General features: G+C 44.6%; 3 protein-coding genes across 11 annotated transcripts in view; 1 reads left to right on the forward strand and 2 right to left on the reverse strand.

The window, feature by feature from the left end:
• Positions 1–2,716, reverse strand: part of rasa3 (RAS p21 protein activator 3) — a 29,279-nt gene extending 26,563 nt beyond the window's left edge. For all 7 annotated transcript variants that reach the window (XM_028954845.1, XM_028954844.1, XM_028954841.1 and 4 more), the window contains exon 1: positions 2,530–2,716. In XM_028954845.1, coding sequence (XP_028810678.1) covers positions 2,530–2,584 — 55 coding nt within the window. In that variant the 5' untranslated portion in view covers positions 2,585–2,716. The remainder of the gene's footprint in view (positions 1–2,529) is intronic.
• A 3,111-nt stretch (positions 2,717–5,827) lies between these two features.
• On the forward strand, positions 5,828–21,620 carry tpp2 (tripeptidyl peptidase 2). Of its 2 annotated transcripts, XM_028954367.1 has the most exons (29): positions 5,828–6,078; positions 7,421–7,549; positions 7,662–7,757; positions 8,035–8,139; positions 8,254–8,378; positions 8,571–8,734; positions 8,862–9,016; positions 9,201–9,277; positions 9,388–9,515; positions 9,866–10,114; positions 10,549–10,664; positions 10,927–11,098; positions 11,319–11,476; positions 11,551–11,627; positions 11,729–11,829; positions 12,173–12,327; positions 12,938–13,054; positions 13,144–13,244; positions 13,465–13,561; positions 13,641–13,778; positions 15,738–15,982; positions 16,783–16,861; positions 17,869–17,907; positions 18,886–19,031; positions 19,115–19,211; positions 19,289–19,419; positions 19,507–19,714; positions 19,813–19,932; positions 20,081–21,620. In XM_028954367.1, the coding sequence occupies exons 1-29, from the start codon at positions 5,914–5,916 to the stop codon at positions 20,168–20,170; spliced, it is 3,780 nt and encodes a 1,259-aa protein (XP_028810200.1). In that variant the 5' UTR covers positions 5,828–5,913; the 3' UTR covers positions 20,171–21,620. The 2 variants fall into 2 exon arrangements, with proteins under 2 accessions (XP_028810200.1, XP_028810201.1); XM_028954368.1 differs by lacking the exon at positions 17,869–17,907.
• On the reverse strand, positions 21,589–26,316 carry mettl21ca (methyltransferase 21C, AARS1 lysine a). 2 transcript variants are annotated; one of them, XM_028954370.1, is made up of 10 exons: positions 26,156–26,316; positions 25,735–25,892; positions 25,140–25,257; positions 24,397–25,059; positions 24,168–24,325; positions 23,905–24,028; positions 23,233–23,829; positions 22,997–23,145; positions 22,614–22,737; positions 21,589–22,535 (listed from the first exon to the last, which is right to left on the reverse strand). In XM_028954370.1, the coding sequence occupies exons 2-10, from the start codon at positions 25,888–25,890 to the stop codon at positions 22,123–22,125; spliced, it is 2,502 nt and encodes an 833-aa protein (XP_028810203.1). In that variant the 5' UTR covers positions 25,891–25,892; positions 26,156–26,316; the 3' UTR covers positions 21,589–22,122. The 2 variants fall into 2 exon arrangements, with proteins under 2 accessions (XP_028810203.1, XP_028810202.1); XM_028954369.1 differs by having other exon boundaries at positions 23,233–24,028.
• Between the last annotated feature and the right edge of the window lie 765 nt (positions 26,317–27,081).

Here is a 27,081-nt window from a genome sequence, read left to right on the forward strand (position 1 = left end):
GTGTTTGACTTCTCAGGAGGGGTCACTTAAACTTCACACCCCTCCCTCTCTGAGGCGCTATTCCTCCCAGCCCCCCCTCGCCCGCCTACCCTTCTGGCTTCTAATGAGGACTGCAGGAAGTCAAAGGGGAAACTCAGATGGCAGCTGGCCAAAGAGGCCCTCTGGAAACGGAGACTCCAAGACACGCACACACACACACACACACACACACACCAGTCCTTCAATGAGCATCCTGAAACATGGACTAAATGAGGAGAGAGGACCCTTGAGCTCTAGACCTTTCCTATCCCCGCAAACACACCCACAGAAACCCTCCACCCACCCCACAATGCACTTCTTTGGAAGGAGGTGCTGGCTTCTCACGTCCGCTGCTCAAAGGGGGTCACAACAGCGCGAAAAAAAAATTGGAGCGAGTGTATGAGAGGAACTTGTCCACTGTCCATCTGGTTTGCATTATGCTGTCCCAAGAAAGACAGAGAAAGCACACACACACACAGACACTATAGTACACATGGACACTAGTTCCTTTGTAGTACCTTTAGTCAATCAGGAAGTGTTTTGTGGGCAGTTTCCTGTTTCCTCTACTGCTCACCAGTACCCCCCTTCCCCTCCAAACAGTAAATCTGACCCCTGGAGTCATGAGCAGCTTCCTACAAGTGTGATTCCCTCAGTGAAAGAACACGTTTTATTCATATAGAAAGAAAGAACGACATTGTGGACATGTCTTGAAAGTCTACCAGACACCATTTGGTAAATACCACATGAGAGAGTAATTTGGAAAATGCATAGAAGAAAACAGTTGGGCCGATTACAGGGTCAGGAAGGGGGGTGTAAACATTTTCTTCATTATATTTGGTTTCGCCAAAACAGCACCCAGTCCCATATGCCCAGTTCCATGGGCTGGGCACCAGGACAAGGATCACTGCTCAGCAGACAAGAAAAAAACCTTCCACGGGAAAAGGTGTACTTCTTGCGAACGAAGCGATAACATCAACCACAGATGAGCAAAAAAAAAAGAGAAAGATTTCAGGTTGTGGTCAGCATCTTGTTTCCTCTGTCACAACACCTACTGCCGAGTTTCATGGGCGTCCCTCGCTGAGCCGAGCGTTGCGCGAACCCCCGCGGCGAACTTCCGAGCAAGCGCTGGGGAAGGATGTGGCGTTCAGGCCCCGCAACAGGGGTGTGTGTTTGTTTCGGCAGACTTGGAGTTAAACATGCCAAGCAAACGCGGAGATTTTCATCGAGCAAGCATTGCGAGCGTTTTGAAACAGGATTCCACGTTTGCTATTGTTCTTTGTATTGAGGACGTACGCGCTTTACGGCGACACGGACCGCAAATAGATTCAGCCAGTTTCAGCAGCATGCATGCAAACCAATACAAAGCCATGAACCGCGCAAACAACCCTGGGCTAACGGTGGACATCACGTGAACATCCATTATCTGCTGCAGATAATCCATATTAATGTATTCCCCCGGGCCCGTTCCATCAGCGTAAGTACCGTTTTTTTTTTTCTTGCTCGCTACGGTTCTATTTTTCGGCAATTCTTCACAATCACGCCTTTCCAAGAATGACAGCAGGTTATTAATCTACTAAAAACAACGAATGGCAGTAGGATCGGCAGCTGCTTATCAATCAATACAAGGCGCATTTTGAAATGCATATTGCAGCCACAATATGATGTGCACGTCAACATAATTAAACACAATGTTTTGTTTAAATAGTTAATTACATAAGCCGCTAATTAAAAGTAAAAAAAATGATACGATGCCTTAAATGTGCTTGTTGCATTTTGCTTAGGGGAAAAACCGCTTAAAAAAATGAAATCGTCTTACCGAGAGCGCCGATATATCGCGCGTGTCGACGCCGATGATACCGTGACGGTATCTGGCCGGATCACGGAGCACGTCCGTTCCGAGATGCCAGTCCTGCACTCCCGGGCGCGTTTCCCACCCGGATTTCACGCCGACGACTACACGCCCGCCGCGTAAACCACGAGCCCACGGGCCCTGGCGGCTCTGTCGACGGCGAGAAAGTGTCACGCCGGGTTTCGGTGTCGAGTTGTGAAAACTGCGTGCGAATTAAATGTGGATTCCGACAGATCGGAACCGGCGCCGCAGCTGTATTCAGAACCTCCTCGAAAAGCATAATGTGCATTTTAACCTATTCGATTAAAATTGTGCATCCTTATAAAAAAAAAAACCAGAACTGCGCTAAATTTCTTTTTCTTATTATTATTATTAATACTTTATTTATTTGAATCCCATTATCGCCTCAGCCGCTAACGGTTCAGGTCCAGGCTGCTTCTCGGAGGGAAAGTAACCGGTGCCATCTGGCCATGCAGCTGTTTTCTGGCCGCGCAGCCCCACTCGGCGTTATCTCGCCTCGCCACGTTACGACTGGCCACGGATCGCGCATTTCCCCCCACGCCGCGCCGCGCCGCGCGTTAATTCCGCCGTCGCTGGTGTGCTGCTGCTGCTGCTGCTGATGCTCCTCCACAATGGGCGCCGCGAGCCGAGCCGCCACTCACCGATTTTTATTTTGACGCTCTGGAACACCCGCAGCCCTTCCTCTTCCACCGCCATGCTCTCGGCCCCGATCGGTCCCGGAGCCGCTTCTTGCCGAGGCGCGCGTCCACTCCGCGGCGATTCGCCCGCAGCCGTCCCGAACAGCGATGCCCCAGCCCACAGCCAGAGCAGCCCGCTCCGACTCGAGCGGCTCCCGGCGGGGCGTGGCCTGACGCGTGACGTAGGCAGTGGGCGGGTCGCGTCGATTGGATGAATGGCCCGGAGGGAGGCAGATTTCTCTAAATGAGGAGAAAAACAACGCTGAAACGCGCTCTGTTGCTGTGGCGTTAGGCACGCGTTCTTCGTGCATAAAAAAACACATTTCAACATGTAACACTTTCTATTCATGTGTTTTTACGAAATAATGCAGAAGTAATAATACTGTCAATGCAACAATATACCCAGTGTATTGAAATGCCGTTCCACTCCCCCTATGGTGCACTGATCTATAAACAATTTTATAGAAGAATAAAATATGTCTAAACATTTTACAAAACTTTTGTCTTTTTTTTGCCTTTACTTGAAGATGCCGGTGCTCCATTGACCGTGAACGTAAGGTGCAGAGCGTGGCAGAGCTGTAACTGTACCACCTTAATCCCGTTGCGCCACCGCACCAAATCCACCCTAGGATGGCTGTCTGGATCACACTGCTCCCGATAGCAGGCGCAATGGGATTAGCGTTTGACTCCTTTCAAATAGCCCCCAACCCCTGACTAATTTTACACTTCCAATCCCTGTGTCAGCAGGACACAGCGACTAAGCGGTGGCATGTACGCCATGCGTCTGAAAGCTGTGATGTTCAGAGATCAGACGTCGGAGAAGTCTGCGAGAGTTCTGGGATTGAAGGCTCCAGCCGCAGCAGAGGCGAGGAGAGAGTTTGCTGCGAAGGGCAGAGCCCCTGCGCATGGTGGGGGCAACGCAGGCCTTCATTTCAGGCTTCAATTTTAGGCAGAGAGCAGGAGGCAACGCCCTGTGGTAAACCACGGGGGTGTGTTTCTTTGCATATATGTGTGTGTTGGTGTGTGTGCATGTGCATGTGCATGCACTCAGGTTCGGGGTGAATCTTGCAGTTTGTTGTGTGAGCAGGTCATGCATGTACTGCACTGTAGTGGTAAAGTGTGTGATTATATGTGTTCCTCTGTAAACTGCAGCTTTGTCTTTTTGGAATATCTGTGCATTTGTGTGAGTGTGTATGAGTTCGTGCAGGCATGTGCGGATGTGTGTTTTGTGGCTATGTAGGCGCTCAAGACACAACAGTAAGTGTGCTTCTTGGGCCGTGCGAGTGTGTGTGTGCTGCGAGAGAGAAAAACAGATGTCAACACTGCAAGCTGATTAGTGTGTGGATGTTCACTACCGTCCTGATACTCTGCAGAAATCAAAGCAAGGGGAGGAGAGGGAGGAGGGCACAGATCAAAAATAGCACAGGAACATGCACACAAGACTGCAGTAAATCTGGCAGGTTTGTTGTCTGATGCTGCAAACAATAGTTATCCAGAAGTGAAGCATAAAGGATAGATAGACAGAGAGATATATGTGTTAATACATGTTATTCATAGAAAAAATATTATCTGCTTTTCTGTGTGATTCAGGATGTTGGTGCCATGACCAAAATACAGTTATAAAAAAAAACATTAAAGTGATTGTCATTGCAAAACACTGCAGCACAGGTGACACAACTAAATGTGTCCTCTGCTTTAAACCATCACCCTTGGTTGAGCAGTGGGCAGCCATGACAGGCACGTGTGTGGGGACGGTGCTTTGCTCAGTGGCACCTTGGCGGATCGGGATTCGAACCGGCAACCTTCTGATTATGGGGCCGCTTCCTTAACTGCTAGGCCACCACTACCCCTTCAACCCTTAGCTGTTGTGCAACCCGCAGAGGTCCCACCACCCACATACATACACCACACATCTCTGCACATCTCTCTCTCTGCTGAAACCCAAGCTGCTCAGAAGGCCGTACTGGATCTATAGGCAGGTGTCCAATATCACAAATGGCAACGCAAGTATGGAGTTCGCACTCTAAAGCTGCTCGCACTTCCTTCACGGGCAAGTGAAAAGGCACACTGCTGCCCCGCTGACATTCATGTCTGCTAGTGAGACGTCCTTCTCCAGAGCGCTTACAACCAGTAGTTACAGAGACAGTCCCCCCCCAGGAGACACTCAGTTAAGTGTCTTGCTCAGGTACAGGTTCTTGGGTATAAAGTTTACATTTTCTAATAGGATCTGACTATTCATTTATATATAGAGATTTTTTTGTTTTAACCCTTGTTGTATCTTGCTAAAGTAACTTGACTCCTCCATTCATAACATGAAGAGCTTCATTTCATAGGAAGTAATAGAAGGCACACTGCTGCCCCTGACATTCAGGCCTGCTAGTGAGACAGATGCACTGTAATGGGCAAATCCGGACATGTTTATATGAGCATCGCAGGTCTGTTGGAAACTACAATGCATTTATCAGACGTCCTGCTCCAGAGTGCCTTACAATCAGTAGCTACAGGTACAGTCCCCCCTGGAGACACTCAGGGTTAAGTATCTTGCTCAGGCACACAATAGTAGTAAGTGCGGTTTGAGCCTGGGACTTTGTGGTTGTCTGGTTCGGAGGCGGGTGTCTTACCCACTAGGCTACTACCATCCTTCAGTCTTAAATTAATGTAACTCATGCATAACTTAAAGTGATGTGTTAGTATTGATGTTTTTACTAGTTTGCAGGTTCTTGGGTATGAAGTTAACATTTTTTTAAAAAGGTAAGGGCAATGATCAGAGTGTAATGAATCGGTTGGGATCCATTCATGAATCCATTCAGTCTTCCATTGATTCATTCTCTGAAGAGCCATGTTCATGTTGAAAAGTGCTCGGCTGCCATCTAACGGTAAACAAGTCGCAGTAGAGACAACATATATATATATATATATAATATATAAACTAAAAACATCAAACAGCAGAAATAAAAATGCTCAAATATATCACACGAACACCAAGGCCCCTAAAACCATTGCAAAAAAAAAATCTTTATTGTTCACTTAACTTTGTGCAGCACAAAATGGCCAAGTTTCGCCCTGGAAGCGAACACGCGACCGCGCAGTAGTCACGTTAAATAATATACGCATAACATTTTACCATATACGTGAAATACGGTGTAATTCTATATGCCCCGGATTCATTACGCTCATACTTAGCGCCGACGGGTTGGTTTGTTTTTTTTTTTTTTTTGGATCTTGGATGAAACTATGCGCTGTTCCTTTAAAGATCCTCCCCGGTTCCTCGCTCCTCCGTGTCCGCGCCGGTCCCCGCTCTCTGCCGCCGCCGTCGTCGTGTTGTTTTCATTGTCACTTTGTCAGGCCATGGCTGCTCGTTCCTCCGAAGAGCCGTTCCCCCTCCACGGGCTGCTTCCCAAAAAGGAGACCGGCGCCGCATCCTTCCTCACACGCTTCCCCGACTACGATGGCCGGGGCGTCCTCATCGCCATACTCGATACCGGCGTGGACCCGGGGGCCCCGGGCATGCAGGTAACCGAAGAGCGGCGCCGTCGCCCCGAAAAGGCCGAACCCCGGTAAAGGCACCGGGCAGGGCTGCGTCCGTAGCCCGCACTTCGATTATGAGCGACAGCAGCGGTCGCTGCGCCGCACACGCGTCCATTTGTGCCACGCTGCTGTTTTAAGTTGTGCGTGATGTCATTGGACAATATCCAATTGAAACTACAACATGCCAGAAAAATACGCTGCGTGCTAAATGAAATGAAATAAAATTAAAAAAGACAGTGAAAGAACGAAGAACGGTGCAATTCGAAATGGCCTTTTTAAAGCAGGCTAAATGTTGCTAAACGAATTAAAACGTGTATGTCAATGAGCTGTTTCGTCTTATGCGCCCTTGTCCATTGGCAGGGACAACCCAGTAATATTTCGGACTGATTGAGATCATTTTAAGCCTTGTCATTCAGCAGTGGCAGCTTGCTACAGCTAGCTGGCCCGAATGTGTGTGTGTTTTTTTTTTTTAGCTTAGCATAGCATAGCTTAGCTTCGTTTAGCCAGCGCCGTGCAGATGTTCAGGAGCGTTGAACTCCGCGTGATTTTTTTTTTTTTTTTCTTCTTTTGTCCCGTCCCCGTACGTCCTGTGCCCTGTCACAAATCTCCCCGAATCGTGTATTTGCAGTCTCCGTGCTTCACAGCACGAATGGGCCGGTGGGCTAGGTGGCCTGGCGAGTCTCTCGCTAGCGCCCTGCTTTTATTCATTCGAACTCAAAACGAGCAGTTTTTCTGGCTCAATACACGTGGTGCGTGGCCACAAGTCACAGCAGGAGGAGGGGAACGACTTCAAATCGCCGTTATGGTGCTGGAACAGTGTGTCCACCAGGCCAGCACCTATTTAGGAAGATCATTAACCTTAACCATCTGCTCGTAGTTTTCACTCAGCTGTCAAAAGGGCCGCGACTCTGAGACATCAGTTGTTCCAAATACGTTCGTCATAATTTGCAATCTGGCATTCAGGAACAGCTTTTATGGTCAGCGCATTATTCTTTTAATTTCCATCCATGGGATTGACTTTTCAGAATCCCATTTGCCAAATATAGGCCAGATATATGTTCAAAAGTCTGCCAAGATAGATGCTTTCTTCTTTCCGCGCCAGTCCGCCTCACCTCTCCGTTTTGCCTCAGTAAAATGAGCTCTACCATCTCCTTTCCTTACTTGCCGTCTTAATGCTTTTACTTCTGTTGTATAGAGGTGGCTTTCGGAATGCCACCTTCTGAACTTTGTACATGATGAGCTGTTGTCATACCAGCCCAATTTTGGTTTGCTTCACCCGAAGGTTTTTACCACAATCAGGCAGAACTTTTTCTTTTTTTTTACACAGGTCACGACTGAAGGAAAGCCAAAGATAGTGGACATTATCGACACGACGGGCAGCGGAGATGTTAACATGTCCACAGTGGTGGAGCCCAAGGAGGGCACGGTGGCTGGCTTATCAGGGAGGACTCTCAAGGTGGGATGAAATAGGGAACTTTCCTAACTCATTCTGTCACAGTGTGACTGTGTGATATATTTTTTTTTCATTCTTCAGTGTGTGTATATTTATTCACTTCTCCTCTTTATAGATTCCTGGAACTTGGGTGAACCCATCTGGAAAATATCACATTGGGGTTAAAAATGGTTATGACTTTTTCCCTAAAGCTTTGAAAGAGAGGATGCAGGTAAGCATTTAACAAGGCATTGAAATAATGAAGATCTGACTATTCATTTATATAGAGAGATTTTTTTTGTATGAACCTTTGTTGTAACTTGACTCCTCCATTCATAACATGAAGAGCTTCATTTCATATGGAGTAATAGAAGACCTCTTTCCATGTATCATATTAATATGCTTTAAGTATTGCTTTCTGGTTAATGTTTACTATCTGTGTGTGTGTGTTCAAGCATAATAACTGTGTAACTGACAGACAGATATTTCTGTGTGTGTGGCTGAGATAGAAAGAGCGTAAAGAGAAGATGTGGGATCCTGCACAAAGAGCTGCCCAGGCAGAGGCCAGCCGTCGGACAGAAGAGTTTGACCTTGGTCACCCCAATCCTTCACAGGTACACCACCCGCCCTCTCATTTGTGCAAAGATACCAGGCTTTTATTGCAACATTCACATAAATGAATAGCATGGGATTTGTTTATGTAAATAAGTGTATTGGTCCCATCTCAGACTGAGAAACTGCAGAAGGAGGAGCTTCAAACCCAGTCTGAACTGCTGGGAACCCTGGAGAAGAAGTACAGTGACCCGGGGCCTGTGTACGACTGTGTTCTCTGGCACGATGGGGTCACTTGGAGGTCAGAACTAACATGACACTGGCAGAGAGGAGGGACAGTTCTGCTTTGGGATCATTTTACACCAGTAGCTTGCAAGCAGCCTTTGGATGTTCATAACATGATCATGATGCATTTGCATGCATACTGTGTCACAGCATGACATCATACGACCCATTTAAATGTAATTAGTGTTATTTGTGATGTGTGTTGCAGGGCTGTGGTGGACACGTCAGAGCGTGGTGATCTGGCGGCATGTACAGTGCTCAGCTCTTACAGAGAGAGGCAGGAATATGCCACCCTTGGCGACGCAGAGATGCTAAACTACTCAGTTAACATCTATGATGAGGGAAACTCACTTTGCATAGTCACAAGTGGGGGTCAGTCAACCTGCTACTTTCCAACTCTAACTTAGTGAACATTTTATTTATTTAATAATTTTAAAGGTTGCTCCATGAACACTCTTAATCAGATCTCATATGCAGCCACCTTGGTTTGGCTTTTCAGGGGCTCATGGGACACATGTGGCCAGCATTGCAGCAGGACACTTCCCAGACGAGCCTGAGAGGAATGGAATTGCCCCTGGCGCACAAATTCTTGCCCTGAAGATTGGAGACACTCGTCTCAGCACCATGGAAACAGGCACAGGACTCATCCGTGCGGTATGACCTTAACATACAGCCACCAGTCAATTCGTCTGACATTTGTCCAAGTAAAACAAAATGCTCAGTAAATTTCAAACTCCGAATTTTAATTCAAGAAACGATTTAGTTGAGGTGTCTGTATGTAAAGAACAGCAGGACTTGAACCCGCTGCTTTTGAATTGAGCTTGCTTTCTGTCTACAGATGATCGAGGTGATCAACTACAAGTGTGACCTTGTGAACTATAGCTATGGTGAAGCCACACACTGGCCAAACTCAGGGTGAGGAGGAGCTCTGAAGAACTCTGTACTATTGAATGGTGGCCATGGCATTTTTGTTCTCGAAGGAAATGTTTTACATTTACTGGTCCATGGTTGTCACTTGTGTTTAGGAGGATCTGTGAGGTCATCAGCGAAGCTGTTCAAAAACATAATGTCTTGTTTGTGTCGAGTGCTGGGAACAATGGACCCTGCCTCTCTACAGTGGGCTGTCCCGGGGGAACAACAAGTAGTGTGATTGGTGAGTTCTAGACATATTTACATTTACAGCATTTATCAGACGCCCTTATCCAGAGCGACTTACAATCAGTAGTTACAGGGACAGTCCCCCTGAAGCAACTTAGGGTTAAGTGTCTTGCTCAGGGACTCAATGGTAGTAAGTCGGATTTGAACCTGGGTCTTCTGGTTCAAAGGTGAGTGTGTTAACCACTAGGCTACAACCACCCTTTGCATATTTATCAGAATAACTTAATTTGAAATAAAACTCAAACAAAAGATTTGACAGATTAAATATGGCTTTCGTAATATAGAGTATCCTGAACTGAATCATATGGAAGCGTTGCAATTTTGTGTCTGTAATGAACCCTGCAGGTGTGGGCGCGTATGTCACCCCTGACATGATGGTGGCTGAGTATTCTCTACGCGAGAAGCTTCCGCCCAACCAGTACACGTGGTCGTCCCGCGGGCCCAGCACAGACGGTGCTCTGGGGGTCAGCATCAGCGCCCCAGGCGGAGCTATTGCCTCTGTGCCTAACTGGACACTGCGTGGCACCCAGCTGATGAATGGGACATCCATGTCATCCCCAAATGCCTGCGGGGGCATTGCCCTGGTGCTGTCAGGTTAGTAATTGCATCAGCTTTGCAGGATGAAGATGCCATTTGGTCTGGTCTTATGGATTCTATCAGACTTTCTGACCAATTAAGTGTTATTACTGTTTTAACTTAACTAAAAGATGCAATTGCAGCTAAGTGTCCTTTTGGTGGTGTAACGGGAAAGGAAGGGTTGCAGGTTCGAATTCAGAACCGCCGAGATGCCACTGAGGTCCCTCTGAGCAAGATATTTTCCCACCCTCTGCTTCCCAGGCGCCCACATGATTTAAATGCAGAGGACACTTTTTTTTTTTTTTTTTTTTTTTGTCCCTGTGTGCTATGCTGTGCTGTGTGTCTTAATAACAAAAACATTCACTGTCACTTATAAAGCATGACAAAGTGTCCTATGAAAACAAAACCTTTGACCAGGAGAGAATTTGAGGAAGGTGTATGTGTGTTTTCAGGGCTGAAACAGAATGGTGTGCGGCCCTCAGTGCCTGCAGTGAGAAGAGCTCTGGAGAACACTGCTCAGAAGGTTGATGACATTGAAGTGTTTGCACAGGGCCATGGCATTATTCAGGTATGGCAGGGTCTGTGATTTGGTTTTTTTTTTTTTTTTTTGCAGTACATTCACAGGACAAGTAAATAATATTTCGGTTTGCCTGTGGCCAGTACATTACTTTTGCAATGTTTGTAGTTAAGAATGTTAAGAAATACTGACACTCCTATTACTAATACCTTTCTATTAAATTTTAGTGGAACCCTTCATAGTCCCTTTATAGGGACTATGATATGATAATGTGATGAAGCCTGTTTTTATCATTTCTTTATTTATTTTGAAGGTCGAGAGAGCATACGACTACCTCATGCAGCATACCTCCCTGCCAACCAGCAGTTTGGGCTTCACCGTTACTGTGGGAACGCAGCGTGGCATCTACCTCAGGGACCCCATCCAAGTGTCTGCGCCTTCAGACCACAGCGTGGGCATCGAGCCCATCTTCCCAGAGAACACAGGTGCAGGCAAAATTGCCATTTTCTGAAAATAACTGAAATAGCATCAGAAAAAAATTTTAGTGATATTGATGCAGCTGTTGAGATTTCCTGGAATAATGTCTTAAAAACAACTGCCATTGGTCCCAGGAGTTCCCTCTGACCTGCTAAAGAAGGCTATTGCGTCATCTCTGACCTAATATTAGATTGATTGCTCAGATTGATTTGCTTCTGTCTCCTGCAGAGAACTCTGTTCGCATCTCGCTCCAGCTTCACCTGGCCCTCACCTGCAATGCATCATGGGTACACTGCCCATCCCATCTTGAGCTGATGAACCAGTGTCGGCATGTCAATGTTCGTGTGGACCCCCAGGGCCTTAAGGAGGGTCTACACTATACAGAGGTGCTTCTTTTATAAAAGCACTTTGTATTAGTTTGTTTTGTTGTTGTTTTTGTCATTTTTCTTCCCTTTTTCAGGTGTGTGGATTTGACACTGCAACCCCCAATGTTGGAGCACTCTTCAGAGTTCCTATCACAGTAATCATCCCATCGAAGTAATGAATATGCTGTTATAATTTCCTACATGTGTTCATTTTTAAATAAATGTATTTATTAGTGTGTTGTTTTTCATCTGTCTGTGAACTTGGATCTGTAGAGTCCCAGAAGGCCAAGAGATTTCCTATACTGATGTCCACTTCAGACCTGGACAGATCCGCCGCCATTTTATAAGTGTGCCTAAGGGGGCATCGTGGGCAGGTAAGATCGTTCCCTTCACACTTCTCATTCATCAGAAGCCCAAAGCACTGGTTGCTTGATCACATTTTGGTTAACATCAGTGCTTAGGGATGATTACTCTGCTTTGCTGTGAGCTGCTGTTGGTGTCCTTATTTTCTGAATTTTCAATAAAAAGGCAAATATATAGACTTTAATCCCAATGTAGCACAATCTAGCCCATAACAATTTAATCATTAACTGATTTACAGTTGGATTTATTGGAGAATTAGACATCTTGCTAATGGTGTGGAATCGCCAAACAATTACAGTTGACATTGCACAAAATAAAGCAATCCTATTAACTTTTTTTGTTTGACTCCTGCAGAAATCTCTCTAACGTCTCATTCGGGCGACGTGTCATCAAAGTTTGTGTTGCATGCCGTGCACTTGGTTAAACAGAGGGCCTACAGAGCAAATGAGTTCTACAAGTTCTCCTCTCTGCTGGAGAAAGGCTCCCTTACCGAGGCCTTCCCTGTTTTGGTAATGATTCTTTCATTCCTTCATTCATTTATTGAGAATCATTTGATTGGTTTCTTTGTAATGCCTGCCTAACGTTATTTTGGAGAAATGACATTAAGTTACCCTCCTTTCTAACAGTGGTGGAAGTACACAAACTATGTACTTGAGTAAACTACAGTATGTACTTGGGGCCGTGGTGACCTAGAGGTTTAGGAAGCGGCCCCGTAATCAGAAGGTTGCCGATTTGAATCCTGATCCACTGAGGTGCCACTGAGCAAAGCACCGTCCCCACGCACTGCTCCCCGGGCACCTGTCATGGTTAAAAGCAGAGGACATGGGAGATGTGGAACGCTTGCGTTTCTTCGACGCCTCACAAAACTTAGTTTTGACCTAACAGGTCCAAAAAATTACATTTACTTTGTTACTGTCCACCCCTGCTTTCTAATCACACATACCATCCCCAAACTGTCAGGGTAACTTTGAAATTATACATGATCCTCTCTATTACACTTATACTCCTGTTTATGTACGTCAGTCAGTACTGTTTTTATGTAGTACCATGGGTGCTTAATTCTGTTTTTTTTTTTTTTTTTTTTTTTTTTTTTTTTTTTTTTTTTTTGTGCATTCACAGCCAGGGCGGACAGTGGAGCTTTGTGTGGCACGTTGGTGGGCCAGCCTTGGTGATGTTACTATTGATTATGTCGTTTCTTTCCATGGCCTGATGACCACGCCCTCTCCCCTGCATATTGTGAGAGTGCTTATCTTTCATTCCTCTTGCTTTACTCTTAAATTTCACGCAGTTTGTAATATTCTTGATGCATTTTCCACTTTTCCCAGCATGCTTCTGACAGCATATCAAATTTTGAAGTGTTGTCTCCTCTGAGGTATGAAGATGTTTCTCCCAGCATCACTCTAAAGAACTGGGTGCAGCCCCTCAGGTATGGATCAGAACTATATATTCATTATGTAATTCCAATCTGTTTTGAAGTTATTTCCAAGTTACTTTCTGGTGTGGGCGTTATGTGTCCTGAGAGAACATCCTATGATTACAGAAATGCTGCAATGCAGTGATCAGGGTGAAGAATGTTTTATCCTGATTGTGTCTTCCAGACATCTTTTGAGGATGTAAAGTGGTCTTTTCTTTTGATTTTGTTATAGGCCCATAAGTGCAAAGACTAAAGCCCTGGGTGTGCGAGATGTGTTGCCGGACAACCGGCAAGTCTATGAAACTGTTCTGACTTACACCTTCCACCAGGTCCGTGACCAGTCCAATATTAGGTTGTCTGCATGTCCTTTATATTGGTGTCTAAGGCCCTTTTTCTCTTGCCCCACAGCCAAAGAGTTGTGAGGTGACCCCCAGCTGCCCCCTGTTGTGTGAGCTGCTGTATGAATCAGAGTTTGACAGCCAGCTGTGGTTGCTTTATGACCAGAACAAGAGACTCATGGGGTCTGGCGATGCCTACCCCCATCAGGTAACAGAAGGCCATCATTCTGATTGCAAACCATTATTTGCACCTATCATTATAGGTGCATAAGTAGTTATAACACTGTTACTCAGTCAAATTGGACAAATGATCGAGCCAGAGACTTTCAATACCTGAAACTTGGTTTTATGTACTCTGCCCAAAAAGATAAAGGAAACACAAAAATAAGACATCCTAGACCAGAATGAATAAAATATTTTTACTAAATATTTTGTTCTTTACATTGTTGAATTTTCTAACAACAAAATCACACAAAAATTGATCAAAATCAAATTGATCAACCCATGGAGCTCTGGATTTGAAGTGAGTGAAGTGATTGTCATTGTAAAACACTGCAGCACAGCACACGATCAAATGTGTCTGCTCTTAACCCATCACCTTAGTGAGCACCCATGACAGGCACCCAGGGAGCAGTGTGTGGGTATGGTACGTTGCTTAGTGGCTCTGCAGTGGCACCGTGGCGGCTCTGGATTCGAACTAACAATCTTCTGATTACGGGTCACTTTCCTTACTCACTAGGCGACCACTGGCCCAAAATTAGAACATATATATTCCCTGTTGATTCTTACTGAAGCAAACTTCAAGAAGAAGTAAGAAAAGTATCAGCAAGAATTGGTTCGGCTTCTTAAGTTCTGCAAGCCAAATAGAGCTTCCAGCACACAACTTTTCACACTCAAAATTAAAGTGGAAACACACACTTCAGGCTGATCTGACTTTGATATAATGTCCTTAAAAAGTAGTGGGTGTGGCCTCCACGTGCCTGTATGACGTTCCTACAACGTCTGGGCATGCTCTTGATGAGGTGGCAGATGGTCTTCTGAGGGATCTCCTCCCAGACTTGGATTAAAGCATCCACCAGCTCCTGGACAGTCCATGGTGCAACGTGACGTTGGTGGATGGAGCGAGGCATGATGTGCTCAATTGGATTCAGGTCTGGGGAATGAGCGTCCCAGACTATAGCATCAATGCCTTCATCTTGCAGGAACTCCAGCCAGCATTGTCTTGCATTATGAGGAACCCAGGGTCAGCATATGGTCTCACAAGGGGTCTGAGGATCTCATCTTGGTACCCTATGGCAGTCAGGCTACCTCTGGTGAGCACAGAAGAAAGAAATTTGACCCCACACCATTACTGACCACTGCCAAACTGGTCATGCTGGAGGATGTAGCAGCCAGTAGAAAGTTCTCCATGGCATCTCCAGACTCTGTCACGTATGTCACATGTGCTCTATGTGAACCTGCTTTCATCTGTGAAGAGTACAGTGCTTCACAGATGTGCACGTCGGGCCCTCATACCACCTTCATGGAGTCCGTTTCTGGCCGTTTGAGCAGATACATGTACATTGTAACCTGCTGTGGGTCATTCTGCAGGGCTCTGGCAGCGCTCCTCCTGTTACTTGCACAAAGCTGGGGGTTTGTCCTGCTGCTGGGTTGTTGCCCTCCTACGGCCTCCTCCATGTCTCCTGATGTACTGGCCTGTCTCCAGATAGCTACGTCTCCAGACACTACGCTGCCAGACACCGTAAACCTTCTTACCACAACTCTCGTTGTTGTGCCATCCTGTGGATGAGCTGCACTTCCTGAGCCACTTTTGTGGGCTGTAGACTCAGTCTCATGCTACCATTAGAGTGAAAGCGCCACCAGCATTGAAAAGTGATCAAAACATCAGCCAGAATGCATAGGACCTGAGAAGTGGTCTGGGGTCCCCACCTGCAGAACCACGCCTTTATTGGGGACGTCCTGTTAATTTCCTTTTAATTTTCACCTGTTTATTCTATTTGCACAACTGCATATCAAATTTATTGTCAGTCAGTGTTGCTTCCTAAGTGGACTGTTTGATTTCACAGAAGTGTGATTGACTTGGAGTTTCATTGTGGTGTTTGTGTTCCCTTTATTTTATAGTATATATTTTTAAGCACTTTTTATATATCTTTTTTGTATGTTACAGTACTCTCTGAAACTGGAGAAGGGTGACTACACAATAAGGCTGCAGGTTCGGCATGAGCAACCATCGGAGCTGGAACGCTTAAAGGACCTTCCCTTCATTGTGTCCCACCGCTTGTCTAACACACTTAGTTTGGATGTCTACGAGAGCCACCGTGCTGCTCTGCTGGCAAAGAAGAAAGCAAACTCTGTCACATTGTCACCTGGAGCCTCTCAGCCATTCTATATCACAGCCATCCCTGATGACAAGTGAGTTATTTGAACACACAGCCTAATATACAACTAAAATTTTTCGTGTGAAATGGCATGGTATTAAAACCTACAGGTAACCATTTAATGTAAAACTTTATTTTTGGTCATGATGCATGAGTGTGGAGTGCTACAGAAGGAAACTGAGCGTCGGGGCAAATTAGCATTTAGTTTTGTTTTTTTTTGTTTTTATTGGGGCTGCATTAAGGACAGGGTGTCATCATCATGACCATATAGTCTCGTACTGTAGTGACCTATTATGTGAATGAAAAAGAGTCAACAGCCTTGGCTGTGAATGCACAAGCTCAAGAGTTACCTTGTCGAGAAGATCAACCTTCTGTCTACCTTCTGGTGACTCCAAGTACCCAGACAGTGCAATTGACTATGAAAATTGACAGCCACAATTCATCCGTTGAGTCAACGGCTGGGTGGTAGTAGCCTAGTGGGTAACACACTCGCCTATGAACCAGAAGACCCGGGTTCGAATCCCCCTTACTACCATTGTGTCCCTGAGCAAGACACTTAACCCTAAGTTGCTCCAGGGAGACTGTCCCTGTAAATACTGGTTGTAAGTCGCTCTGGATAAGGGCGTCTGATAAATGCTGTAAATGTAAATGTCAACGGCCAATCCCTGCGGTCAACCATTTTTGAGGCATACAGCTGTAGTTTTGTTAAAGTACTTGTTTGTGCTGACTTTGTAGAAACACCACTGATCTTGACACAAGATCACATGAGTCAAGTTTGTGTATGTGTGTGTGGTTTTTAATTTTAGTTTTGTGTTCTTTTTATCCATCTCACAGGATCCCAAAAGGGGCGGGGCCTGGCTGCTACATGACAGGCTCACTAGTTGTACCCAAGAGCGAGTATGGCAAGAAAGCGGTGAGACACTCTTTACTGCCAATCTCTTGTCTTATGTTAACATGCCTCACATATGCCTTCATACACTTTGCTTGTTGCTTACCAACCTGTCTGTATGTGAGTGCAGTGGCTTTGGGACCTAGCAGTATACAGGTGTCCTTTGGTGTTTTGTATCTCACAAGGCAAATAGGACTGCATAAATCTGCATAATTTGGATCCCTGTGGTATGGTGGACCTCCACGGAAATGAAAAGTTCTCAACTCTCAATGAATGTGACTTTTATATAAATACAGTGTCCAGGTATATTCATAATGGTGGAGTGTCCTTTGAATGTTTGAGGACATGGCTTCTAATTGACATTTCTCATTCAACTTGATTTGCTGCTTGAGCATTTTTAGTGTCTTGTTTTTGTCATTAGCCTGGATGTATATTGTAACACATTCCGTAGGCTTTTTCTTCAGTACCATTTTCTGATTCAGTTATAGCTGCTCTCCTCAAATTATTATAAATGTTGTTAGACACTATCTGAAACTTGTATCAATTGCCAGCCAATGCAGTCATGCACCTTCAATTCAGCATCTTCCTCTGACAGACATTTTTATTTTTCCATAAATATTAATAATTACTTTTTTGTGTGCTCACAATCATATTGCTATTTGAACTTGACAGTTTCTCATGGGTAGCTCTGCAAGCTGTCTTATTCTTCGGAAATGCGAGTGGTATCCAGATTAGGCTACTGCTGCAGTGCAGGTCACCCTCCACCAGATGGCGCTGGCTAATGTAATACCTACTCCACTCAGCAGCATTATGATTGACTTGACTGAGCGGACCACACTTCCACCTAGACCAGCCATCCCTGTATCAAAACTAGATTGACTTTATTCCAGTGAAATGATTGGGACTAGGACTGGCACATGAATTAACACAGTCGAAGAACAGTGATGCCAACAGGAAAAATGGAGAAAGAAAGAGGCTGTGGAGCGTGTGTGCTTGTTTTCTCTCTCATTATGTGTTATTCTGATCAGCAGGGCCAGGCCAGAGCAAAACGACAAGGAAAGTTTGAAAAGGTACTGAATGGCCTTAGACAACTGTACATAATCTCAAACGAATCTGGCACAACATATGGATCATACATATCAGGGTGTTTGAAGGAGTCACAGGCATCCATTGTCACTCATTTTTCACATACTGGATGGTTTTCCTGGATTGTTTTAAGCAAGTAATTTTACGACTGGGGGAAGAAGGGGTGCACAAAATAACTATTTATTTGGTTTTCAGAGGAAATGCAAAAGAACCTTTTAAAGTGTAAAAAAATATTTAATAGGAGGATTGCGTGCATAATAAATATGGCTGTGTACACAGATCAGCCACAACATTAAAACCACTGTTTAGTGATTAATTACCTTGTTACAATGGCACTTGTTAAAGGGTAGAAATATTATCATTTCTGATGTTGATGGGCTGGAATCAGGAAAAATTGGACATCTGTGTGAGAATGTGAGTGACCAAGATGTTGCCAGATTGTGATGCTATGGTGGTTATAATAGCTTCAAAACAGCAGGTATTGTGGCATGTTCCCAGGATGCAGATCCAACCAAACATGGTCCAAAGTAGGACAACTGGTGACGGGATCATGGTTGTCCAAGGCTCACTGGTGGGTGGGGGAAGTGAAGGCTGCTAACCACCTGACACACCCAGTTCTAAAACAAAGTGATGAGGACATGACTGTAAAACTGCTTATGAATTTACCTGGGGAATAGATTTTAGCAGAATGGGATGGAGTGAAGCTCAATGAGGCGGCAGTGTGAGGTCCTGAGAGTTTTGAGAGGGCAAGTGGGAGCCGCTCAACCTTAGGCAGGTGCTTTTAATGTTGTGGCTGATCGGCGTATGTCTTGCCTGTAAGGTAGTATATATTTCTTCCGTGCAGTGGCATGCTCTGCAGAGTGTGGAGCAGCGACAGGAATCCAAAAAATAGCTTTATTCTTCTTCGAATCGGTGTTACAGCAGTGAATTTTTGAGTTTTGGGTGGTGTTCACCTTTTTCAGGATGTCGTGCCTGTCGTTTACCACCTGATCCCTGCTCCTAACAAAGCCAAGAACGGAGGGAAGGAGAAGGAAAAGGATGCAGAGAAAGATGTGAAAGAGGAATTTGCAGAGGCCCTTAGGGATCTGAAGATCCAGTGGATGACCAAGTGAGCGTTGTATATATTTATACATTTATTTATCATTAATTAATTTTCAAAATCATTTCATGTCACATTTTCTCATGCACCAGATTGGATACCAATGCCTTGTATGAAGAGCTGAAGGAGAACTTTTCTTCGTATCTGCCTCTGCACGTACAGAGGCTGCACCAGCTTGATTCAGAGAAGGTACACGGCGCTCACGGTTTCGGCCTCATTAGCAATCGCTGCGTGAGATCCTCACCACTTTTAAATCCGCTGCGCAGGAGCGCTTGAAGCGCCTGGTTGAGATTGTATCGGCGGCAGACATTGTGATCTCCCTCATCGACCAGACGGCCCTTGCAGTTTACTTCACCATGAAGACAGACCCCCGGCCAGATGCTGCCACCATCAAGAGGTGAAACTTTTGAAATCCTGTTCTAAATATAACTGATGGTGTAACGTGTATGTATATATAAAGGGTATTTAATTTGTGTTTACACAGTGACATGGAGAAGCAGAAGTCATCTCTGCTGGATGCTCTCTGTCGCAAAGGTTGCGCCCTCGCCGATCACCTGCTGCAGCCTCAAGTCCAGGAGGGGGCAAGTTCCAGTGAGGTGGCCAGCTCCGATGATAGCTCCAAGTGTGTGGCCAAAGTCCTCACCGAAACCTTCTGGGAGGTCCAGAAGTGGGCTGAGCTCAGTGATGCCAAGGTGAGTTAGTAATGATCGTGAATGAATTACAACAATTCTTTTTAAAATGTCACGTTTCCATTTGATGACCTGAAACATCCTCTCTGCACCTTTTGTAGGTTTTAACTTTTGCCTACAAGCACGCATTGGCAAACAAGATGTATGGAAGGGCCTTGAAGTTTGCTTCTAAAATAGTTGAAGATAAACCCAGTAAAGACAACTGGAAAAACTGCATTCAGGTAAAAGAGAACAAAACAAAATATTTTTTTTTTTATTTTTATATATATATATATATATATATATATATGGAGATTTTTAGATTTGTAATTTTTTTTTATTAAATAATACTTTTAAATTAAATTTGACCCTCTTCATGTTTTGTTGTAGCTCATGAAGTTCCTGGGCTGGATTCACTGTGCCTCTTTCACAGAGAACTGGCTGCCCATCATGTTCCCCCCAGAATACACACCCTTTTAAGTGCAATGCTTAAAAAAAAGGACTCACACAAACATACACCCTTTCTCCACACAACATACATGTTTCACAAAATGCAGTAAGTCTGTAATGTTTAAAGATGAGCTCAACTCATTTCTGCAGTCAAGTGAAGACCACATGCCTTCCTTATAGTGTGTTTCATGCACGCTCCATCCTCAAACATACCTGAGAACAATGTTCGAGCGTGTGGGTTAAGACAATTCAGTAAGTCAGGTGTAAGTTAATTGCTCTAATCATTTAATTACTTTGAAGTCTGTAAAAATTCTCTTGCCCCTTCCTTTCATCTATATTTTAAGCCTGGTCTATTCTTTATCACCCATAAGGGACAGTAAGGACACGGGAGTGTGACGTTTTGAATGGATCCCATCTGATGTTAGGAGTGCCAATTGCATCTCCCCCAGTAGAAACCACAGGGCGGGGGTGCAGTAGTGAGATTAAAATGTTCTTCTTTCGTTCATGATCATTAAAGTCTCATTTAAGACATTACATACTGTGTATACTTTCCAGGGCAATATCAATATAATTAGTTTTGATTGTTTTATGTATGTATTGAATGCATGTTTTATATAAAAAAAAAAAATTCTTGCAAATTCGTGTTTCTTAATTTTTTTTTAATCTAAAGAAAGGAAAACATCACAAGCCTAGTTGTGTGTTTCCAACAGAGGGGTTCCAGTGCATCTGTGTTAGTTCTTGTACGCTTGTGCGTGTCTGTGTGTTGAATAGTCATGCGTACATGTATTGTAGTTTAACTCTGTGTCTCACCTGCGTCTCATGATTTTGTCTAGTGTGCTTTGGGAGTAATGTGAAATGAGTTTTTTTTTTTTTTTTTTTAAACTTTGTTTCATGTAGTCAACATAATACAGTCTATGAGAGCAAAGCGGAAGTGTTGCCATCATGGGTAATCTCCACAGTGAGACAGTCCATGCTTTTTTTTCTTTTCTTTTTTTTTTATGGAATAAGGCACTGGTCCCCCATCCCTCCTTCTCTGTTTTTTTTTTTTTTTTTTTTTTCTGGACTTAATTTCAGGGTTCTGCTGTCTCAGCTTTGCCAATGACAGATTTTCTTCAGAAATGGCCTTAATATTCGCTCTTGGACATGGACAGTCGTCCTCTGATCTCCCTTCACGGGTCTCATATCGCACACAATGTTGGAGTCCAAGAACTCTCAGAAAATATTTATGGATGTCTTGTATTTATGACTTATAAACAATAGTTATTGCCAATATTTTAGACATTTTAATTCTGAGTATATGTGCTGGTGTTTTATAACCATTATTCCTCAGTAATGTATGGAAAGTTCAGCCACGATATTTTGTTATTACCATAGATGTATGGAATTATTACACAGATGCAAGAAATGTTCAAATGAAACTATTTGAAAAATAAAACAAAACAATCCTATGTTTGTAGTGCATCTTTATGTGCTAATATCACTTGTGTATTTGTGTTACTTATTTTACTCAACAGTAAGCAAAAACATACATTGTTACATGATGTCAACTACAACTGCAGATTATCTGCAATATATTGTTTGATAATTGAAAAAATACAAATAGAAAGCATACATCTTTTTCCACACAACAGGTTTTTACGTGCAATTTGTAGTGCAGATATACGGTAAGACTTCATGCATAAAAATGAGTATTTTACTCTTGTTACCATCTTAACAGTGTAAACGAGCAGTTCAATATTAAATTAATGTAATTAAATTCAAATGTGTAATATTGGGACCCGGTCCCATACTTCTAACCACCAAGAGCTTCTTGGCCTGAAAACATTTGCCCCCTGATCAACAGTGTATAAAAAAAAAAAAAACACAATACTGACCCAACAATGTTAACTAGAACTATTCACCATGAAAGGCCAGATTTTGTATAGTTTTGCAGTCGTCTTTCGATTCCTGCTGACAACCTTCTGTCACTTGACACTTAATTTTCAGTCCTTTGACTTAAACACCACGTTGTCAGTTTTGGCAGTAGCCATGTAAATCTTCACCTCGTTCCTCTCAGCGAGGAGCGTTGTATGGAAGGTTTCTTGGAAGTTTTGTAAAAACTCTACGTCTGTCTCGAGGTGGATCTTGTTCGCCCATATCAGGGTGGTGCCAGGCTGGCAGAAGTGCCTCATGGTGAATAAGAGTTCTTTCAAGTAGTCGTGGTGATACACTACGTCAGCCGCCAAAATATAATTATAATGATGCTGGGAGCGGGGAAATGTCTTTTCCAGCTCATACCCCCAAAACAGAGCTTCCACTCGAGGAGGGTGTTGGCAGTGTCCCCTGGTGTTCTGTGACAGGTTGAATCTCAGATTGTCCAGGATTTCTGGAAGATCTGTGGCTGTGACCTGTGCACCTACAGGGCAAACCTGCTCCTTAATAACACACAGATTCCACAAACCATCAAACCATGGGACGTGTTATTCATACTTACCTAATAAAGTGGCCACAACTGACAGAAGGCCAGTCCCTGCTCCAAGCTCAAGAGTTACCTTGTCGAGAAGATCAACCTGCTGTCTACCTTCTGGTGACTCCAAGTACCCAGACAGTGCAATTGACTATGAAAATTGACAGGCACAATTCATCCTTTGCTCACAGCAATATTGAAATGTAAATATGTAGCATGTTGCAAGACGTGAACCTGGCAACGCGCATTCTTTTATAACAATTGTGAGAAATGGCAGTCAGATTACAGTACGCTATTTTTAACCTGATCCCACGTTAATGTGAATGTTGCTGGGATATTGAAAATGCCTTCCACATGACATCCAAGTAACCTCTAAGCTTCTCACATCCCTGCCAAAGCACAGAACTCACCGCTGGCCAGATCATGGCCCCATAAGAATCCGGTGATTCATAAATGCAGATTTCATGACCCACAAAGTTATATCTCTCTCTGCCAGGGCTCTGCCTGGGTTCCCAAGCACTCCGGGATTCGAAATCTTCCTTTGTGCTTTCATTCCCATCTGAAAATGATGACGTACTTTTTCAAAAATATTCAATATTCACCATGCAGAATAATTTGAATACTTTACTGAATAAGGAATGTTCACCTCCTTCAGTAGTCTGTAGCTCTTCGTGCTCTTCTTCCATCTCCATTTCCTCCTCATTATCATCCTCTTCATCCTCCTTATTCTCTATGGCAAATTCCTCCTCTTCAGTGTTGTGATCTGCTTTGCTTTTAAATTCATGTTCACTGCCTTGTTCGTTTGACTCCTCCTCCTCCTCCCCAAACTCTTCCTGATCCGTTATTTGCTCATCTTCAGAACCCCAAGCCGTAGCCATGTAAATTTTCACCTCGTCCCTTTCAGCCAGGATTTTTGTATGAAATGACTTTTTGAAGGACTCCTCGAAGTCCAGGTCTGTTTTAAAGCGGAACTTGTTCGCCCAAATCAGGCTGGTGCCAGGCTGGCAGAAGTGTTTCATCGTGAACAGTAGTTCCTTTAAGTAGTCGTGATGGTAGACCACGTCGGAAGCCAAAATGTAGTCATAGCGGTGTAAGGACCGAGGGAAGCTGTCTTCCAGGTCATAGCCCCAGAACAGAGAGGTCACCTGAGGAGGGTGTCTGCATCGTCCCCGGGTGTTCCGAGACAGGTTACACCTCAGATTCCCCAGGATGTCTGGAAGGTCTGTGGCTGTTACCTGAGCGCCTGCAAACCGACGGCAGTGTTTAAAACGTATTAAACTACCCCTCACCCTCGAAAAAGTGACCGCCTGACGCTTACCGAGCAAAGCAGCGACAATCGACAACAATCCCGGCCCTGCTCCAAGCTCAAGAGCTGATTTGTCGAGAAGTTGAACCTGCTGGCGACCCGCTGGCGAGTCTAAGAATCCACTAAGAGTCACAGCCTGTGGATTTAAAGGTTTGTCTAAATTTGGACCTTTCACTCTTTCGTTGGCCCACTCTAGCACTCGCAATTCTTTTAATGTCCTTATTAATATTGTATTTTTTTTTTCTGTAATATCTGTTATGCAGGAAGATACTCACTGCCGGCCAAATCATTGCACCAAAGCTGTCCAGGGATTCACATATCTTGATTTCTTCACCAGCAAAGTAATACATTTCCTTGTTTTCCCTGTAGTACACAGTGGGTTCCCAGGATCGCTTGCAAGCCTCTTCCTGTCCCGTCTTTTCATCGGTTTTATCTGAAGGGGGAAAGGCCGGCGTTTTGGTTTCCCTTGAAAACGTAAGCATGCAGCATTGACGAAACGTGTACCTGGAACTCTGTCACCATCACTGTTATCATCCTCAGTCCCATTTTCACGTTTGCTCTCACTCTCACGGCCTTCATCCGGTAAGTCTTCCGTCACGTTCACTTCGTGTTCTGTCGCCATGTTTCGTTGTGCGTGGAACATCCCGCCCTTCATCTCAGCCTCCTCGCGAGCGCTTTGCTCACCGTTCGTTTCTCCTTCCCTCTCGTCTTCGCCCAACTCCTCTCCCACTTCTTCTTCCCCCGCCTCTTCGATCTGAGTGGCGCGATCAGTTTCAGTCACTTCCTCATGAGCTGAGGCCATGTAGATCTTTACCTCTTCACCCTCAGCCAGCACTGTGGTGTGGAAAGACTTTCTGAAGCTTTCTGTGAAAGTCAAGTCAGATGGGAAGCGGACCTTGTTGGCCCAAATAAGGGAGGTGCCCGGACGGCAGAAATGGCGCATGCTGACCAGCAGCTCGTTCAAGTAGTCGTGATGATAGACCACATCTGCAGCCAATATGTAGTCATAGTGGTAAACAGTGGAAGGAAAGGCTTCCTCCAGGTCATGTCCCCAGGACAGCGGCGCCACCTGGGGTGTATATTTGCAACGTCCCCTAGTGTTCCTCGACAAGTTGCACCTGAGATTTGCGAGGATATCTGGTAGATCTGTAGCAGTCACCCATGCACCTAGGGGACAATGTATTAATAATAAATTATATCCATCAATGAAAATACAAAATGATCCTTTTTAATGTAAATGTGCTCACCCATCAGGCTGGCCACAATCGACACTAAGCCAGTTCCAGCTCCAATCTCCAGAACAGCTTTATCCACCAGATTAACGGTCTGTTGGTTGGTTTCCAGATAGCTGCACAAAGCCAGCGCCTACATGCATTCAAAAAGCACGAACAGGACATCGTTCATATCCATTTCTCCATCATTTCATCTGTTACACAAGGTTGAACGCTGCAATGAAAACGGAATCAGGCTGTAAATCAGGCTGCACCAGTTTTTCACGCAATGGCTTAAACAGTGAAACGTTGTGTAAGACACGTTGAAAGAAGGAGAAAGGTGGACCTGGCCAGCCACTAGAGGGTGTCCCCTTACACAGAGTGTAGCAATCTATGGACACAAATACAAAATGCATGCTGATATTATGACATTTAAACAATTGCTGAATTTTCCTGGTAATTACAAGCCATTATGATTAATAACACTACTGTGTTTGGCATCATGAAAATGTTGGCCAGAGTCAAGAACTTTCATCAGATTGATTTCAGGACCAAGTACATGATCCATGATGTTGCTTGAATGTATGAGAGCTCCTCTAATATTATTTTCTGCTATGAGGGACATTCTCACCGCAGGCCATATGACAGCTCCATAAGAGTCAAGGGATTCCCTGATGATTATTTCATAACCGGCAAAAACGTATTCCTCCTTCCCTGGTCTGGAGGAGACGTGGGGCTTCCAAGCTTTCAGATGCACTGGAGTCACATCCGCATCTGTCTCAGTCATATCTGAAAAGGTCAGAGATGAAATCAACTAAACCGTACATCTGGACAACTTGGACATGCATGTCTGGTGCAATCGTGTAAATTTAATTCCTTAAATTATAATTCTGCTCACACCGCACATTTCAATAAATCAGTGATGCTTCATTGTTATCCTCTTGTTGGGGGATAGAAGACATGTATTTGTTTTGTTGTCAAAAAAATTGGAATGGCCCACACAGCATGTCCCTTTGGTTTATAGATGCAAATTTAAAAAGCATTGCACTCACCTGCGGTGATCTCTGCAGACACGTGTTAGTTTGATGTGTTCGGTCAGTTGCTTACTTGGTTGGCTAGGGTCGGCTCACACTGCATCCCGAGGTTTCTCTGGGATGGGGCTGTGGTGAGGCAACATCCTGTAGGACCCTCCCAGCATCGCGAAATCAGACATTGACTATTTTTAGCCAATGAGCTATGAAACATGCGTACGCCTGCATGCATTAGCAGGGATGGGGGGGCGGACTGAGTAATGTCTGGGAAGAGACCCTCGTCCTAGAATAGGTGATATATGGGATGTTTATGGCAAGTAATCCGTGAAATACTGTAGGGAGTTGGCACGTTGTTAGCATTGGCAGCTCATCCTCTGTGGATTAGTCTTGCAATTGACTAGTTTTGTTGTTTACTTCCCGCCCGAAGCTTTTGCACCACAAGAACTGTGCTACGTTTTGCATGATAAACAGGTCTTTGCAGTGCTCGTGTTTGGCTTAGGGACCCTAGTAGGGGAATTTTACTCCCTCACTCGTGCGGTGTTGCGTCTTTATTGCAAAGCTTTCATTCTTTCTGGAAATGAAATATCCAGATGGTTGATCGCTTCTGCAGAAAATCCACCTAATATAACTGGGCCAGGCCTCCCCAGACTTTGAGACTGTGAGGTCAAGCCTATGTTGGTTTGGCAACCTTGATACCGTGCCAACACCTCCTCTCCGGTTTCCCCCTCATCAACAAGTAAACTTCATCCAACTTCACCTCAGGAGAAGGCGCTGTGGAATGCTGCTGCCCTACAAGGCCTGGGCTGATGTCAGCCACCATTGTTTTTTATTCTTAGCCTGCATTTGAGATACTTATTTTCATCCACGCGTTGACGTGTTACCACGGCATCAACACACCCTGTTGTTTACGTGCATCTGAGAGACAGAGAATCTGCCCTTTATGAAAG

The sequence above is a fragment of the Denticeps clupeoides genome, chromosome 15 (assembly GCF_900700375.1).
Source record: "Denticeps clupeoides chromosome 15, fDenClu1.1, whole genome shotgun sequence".
NCBI lineage: Eukaryota > Metazoa > Chordata > Actinopteri > Clupeiformes > Denticipitidae > Denticeps > Denticeps clupeoides.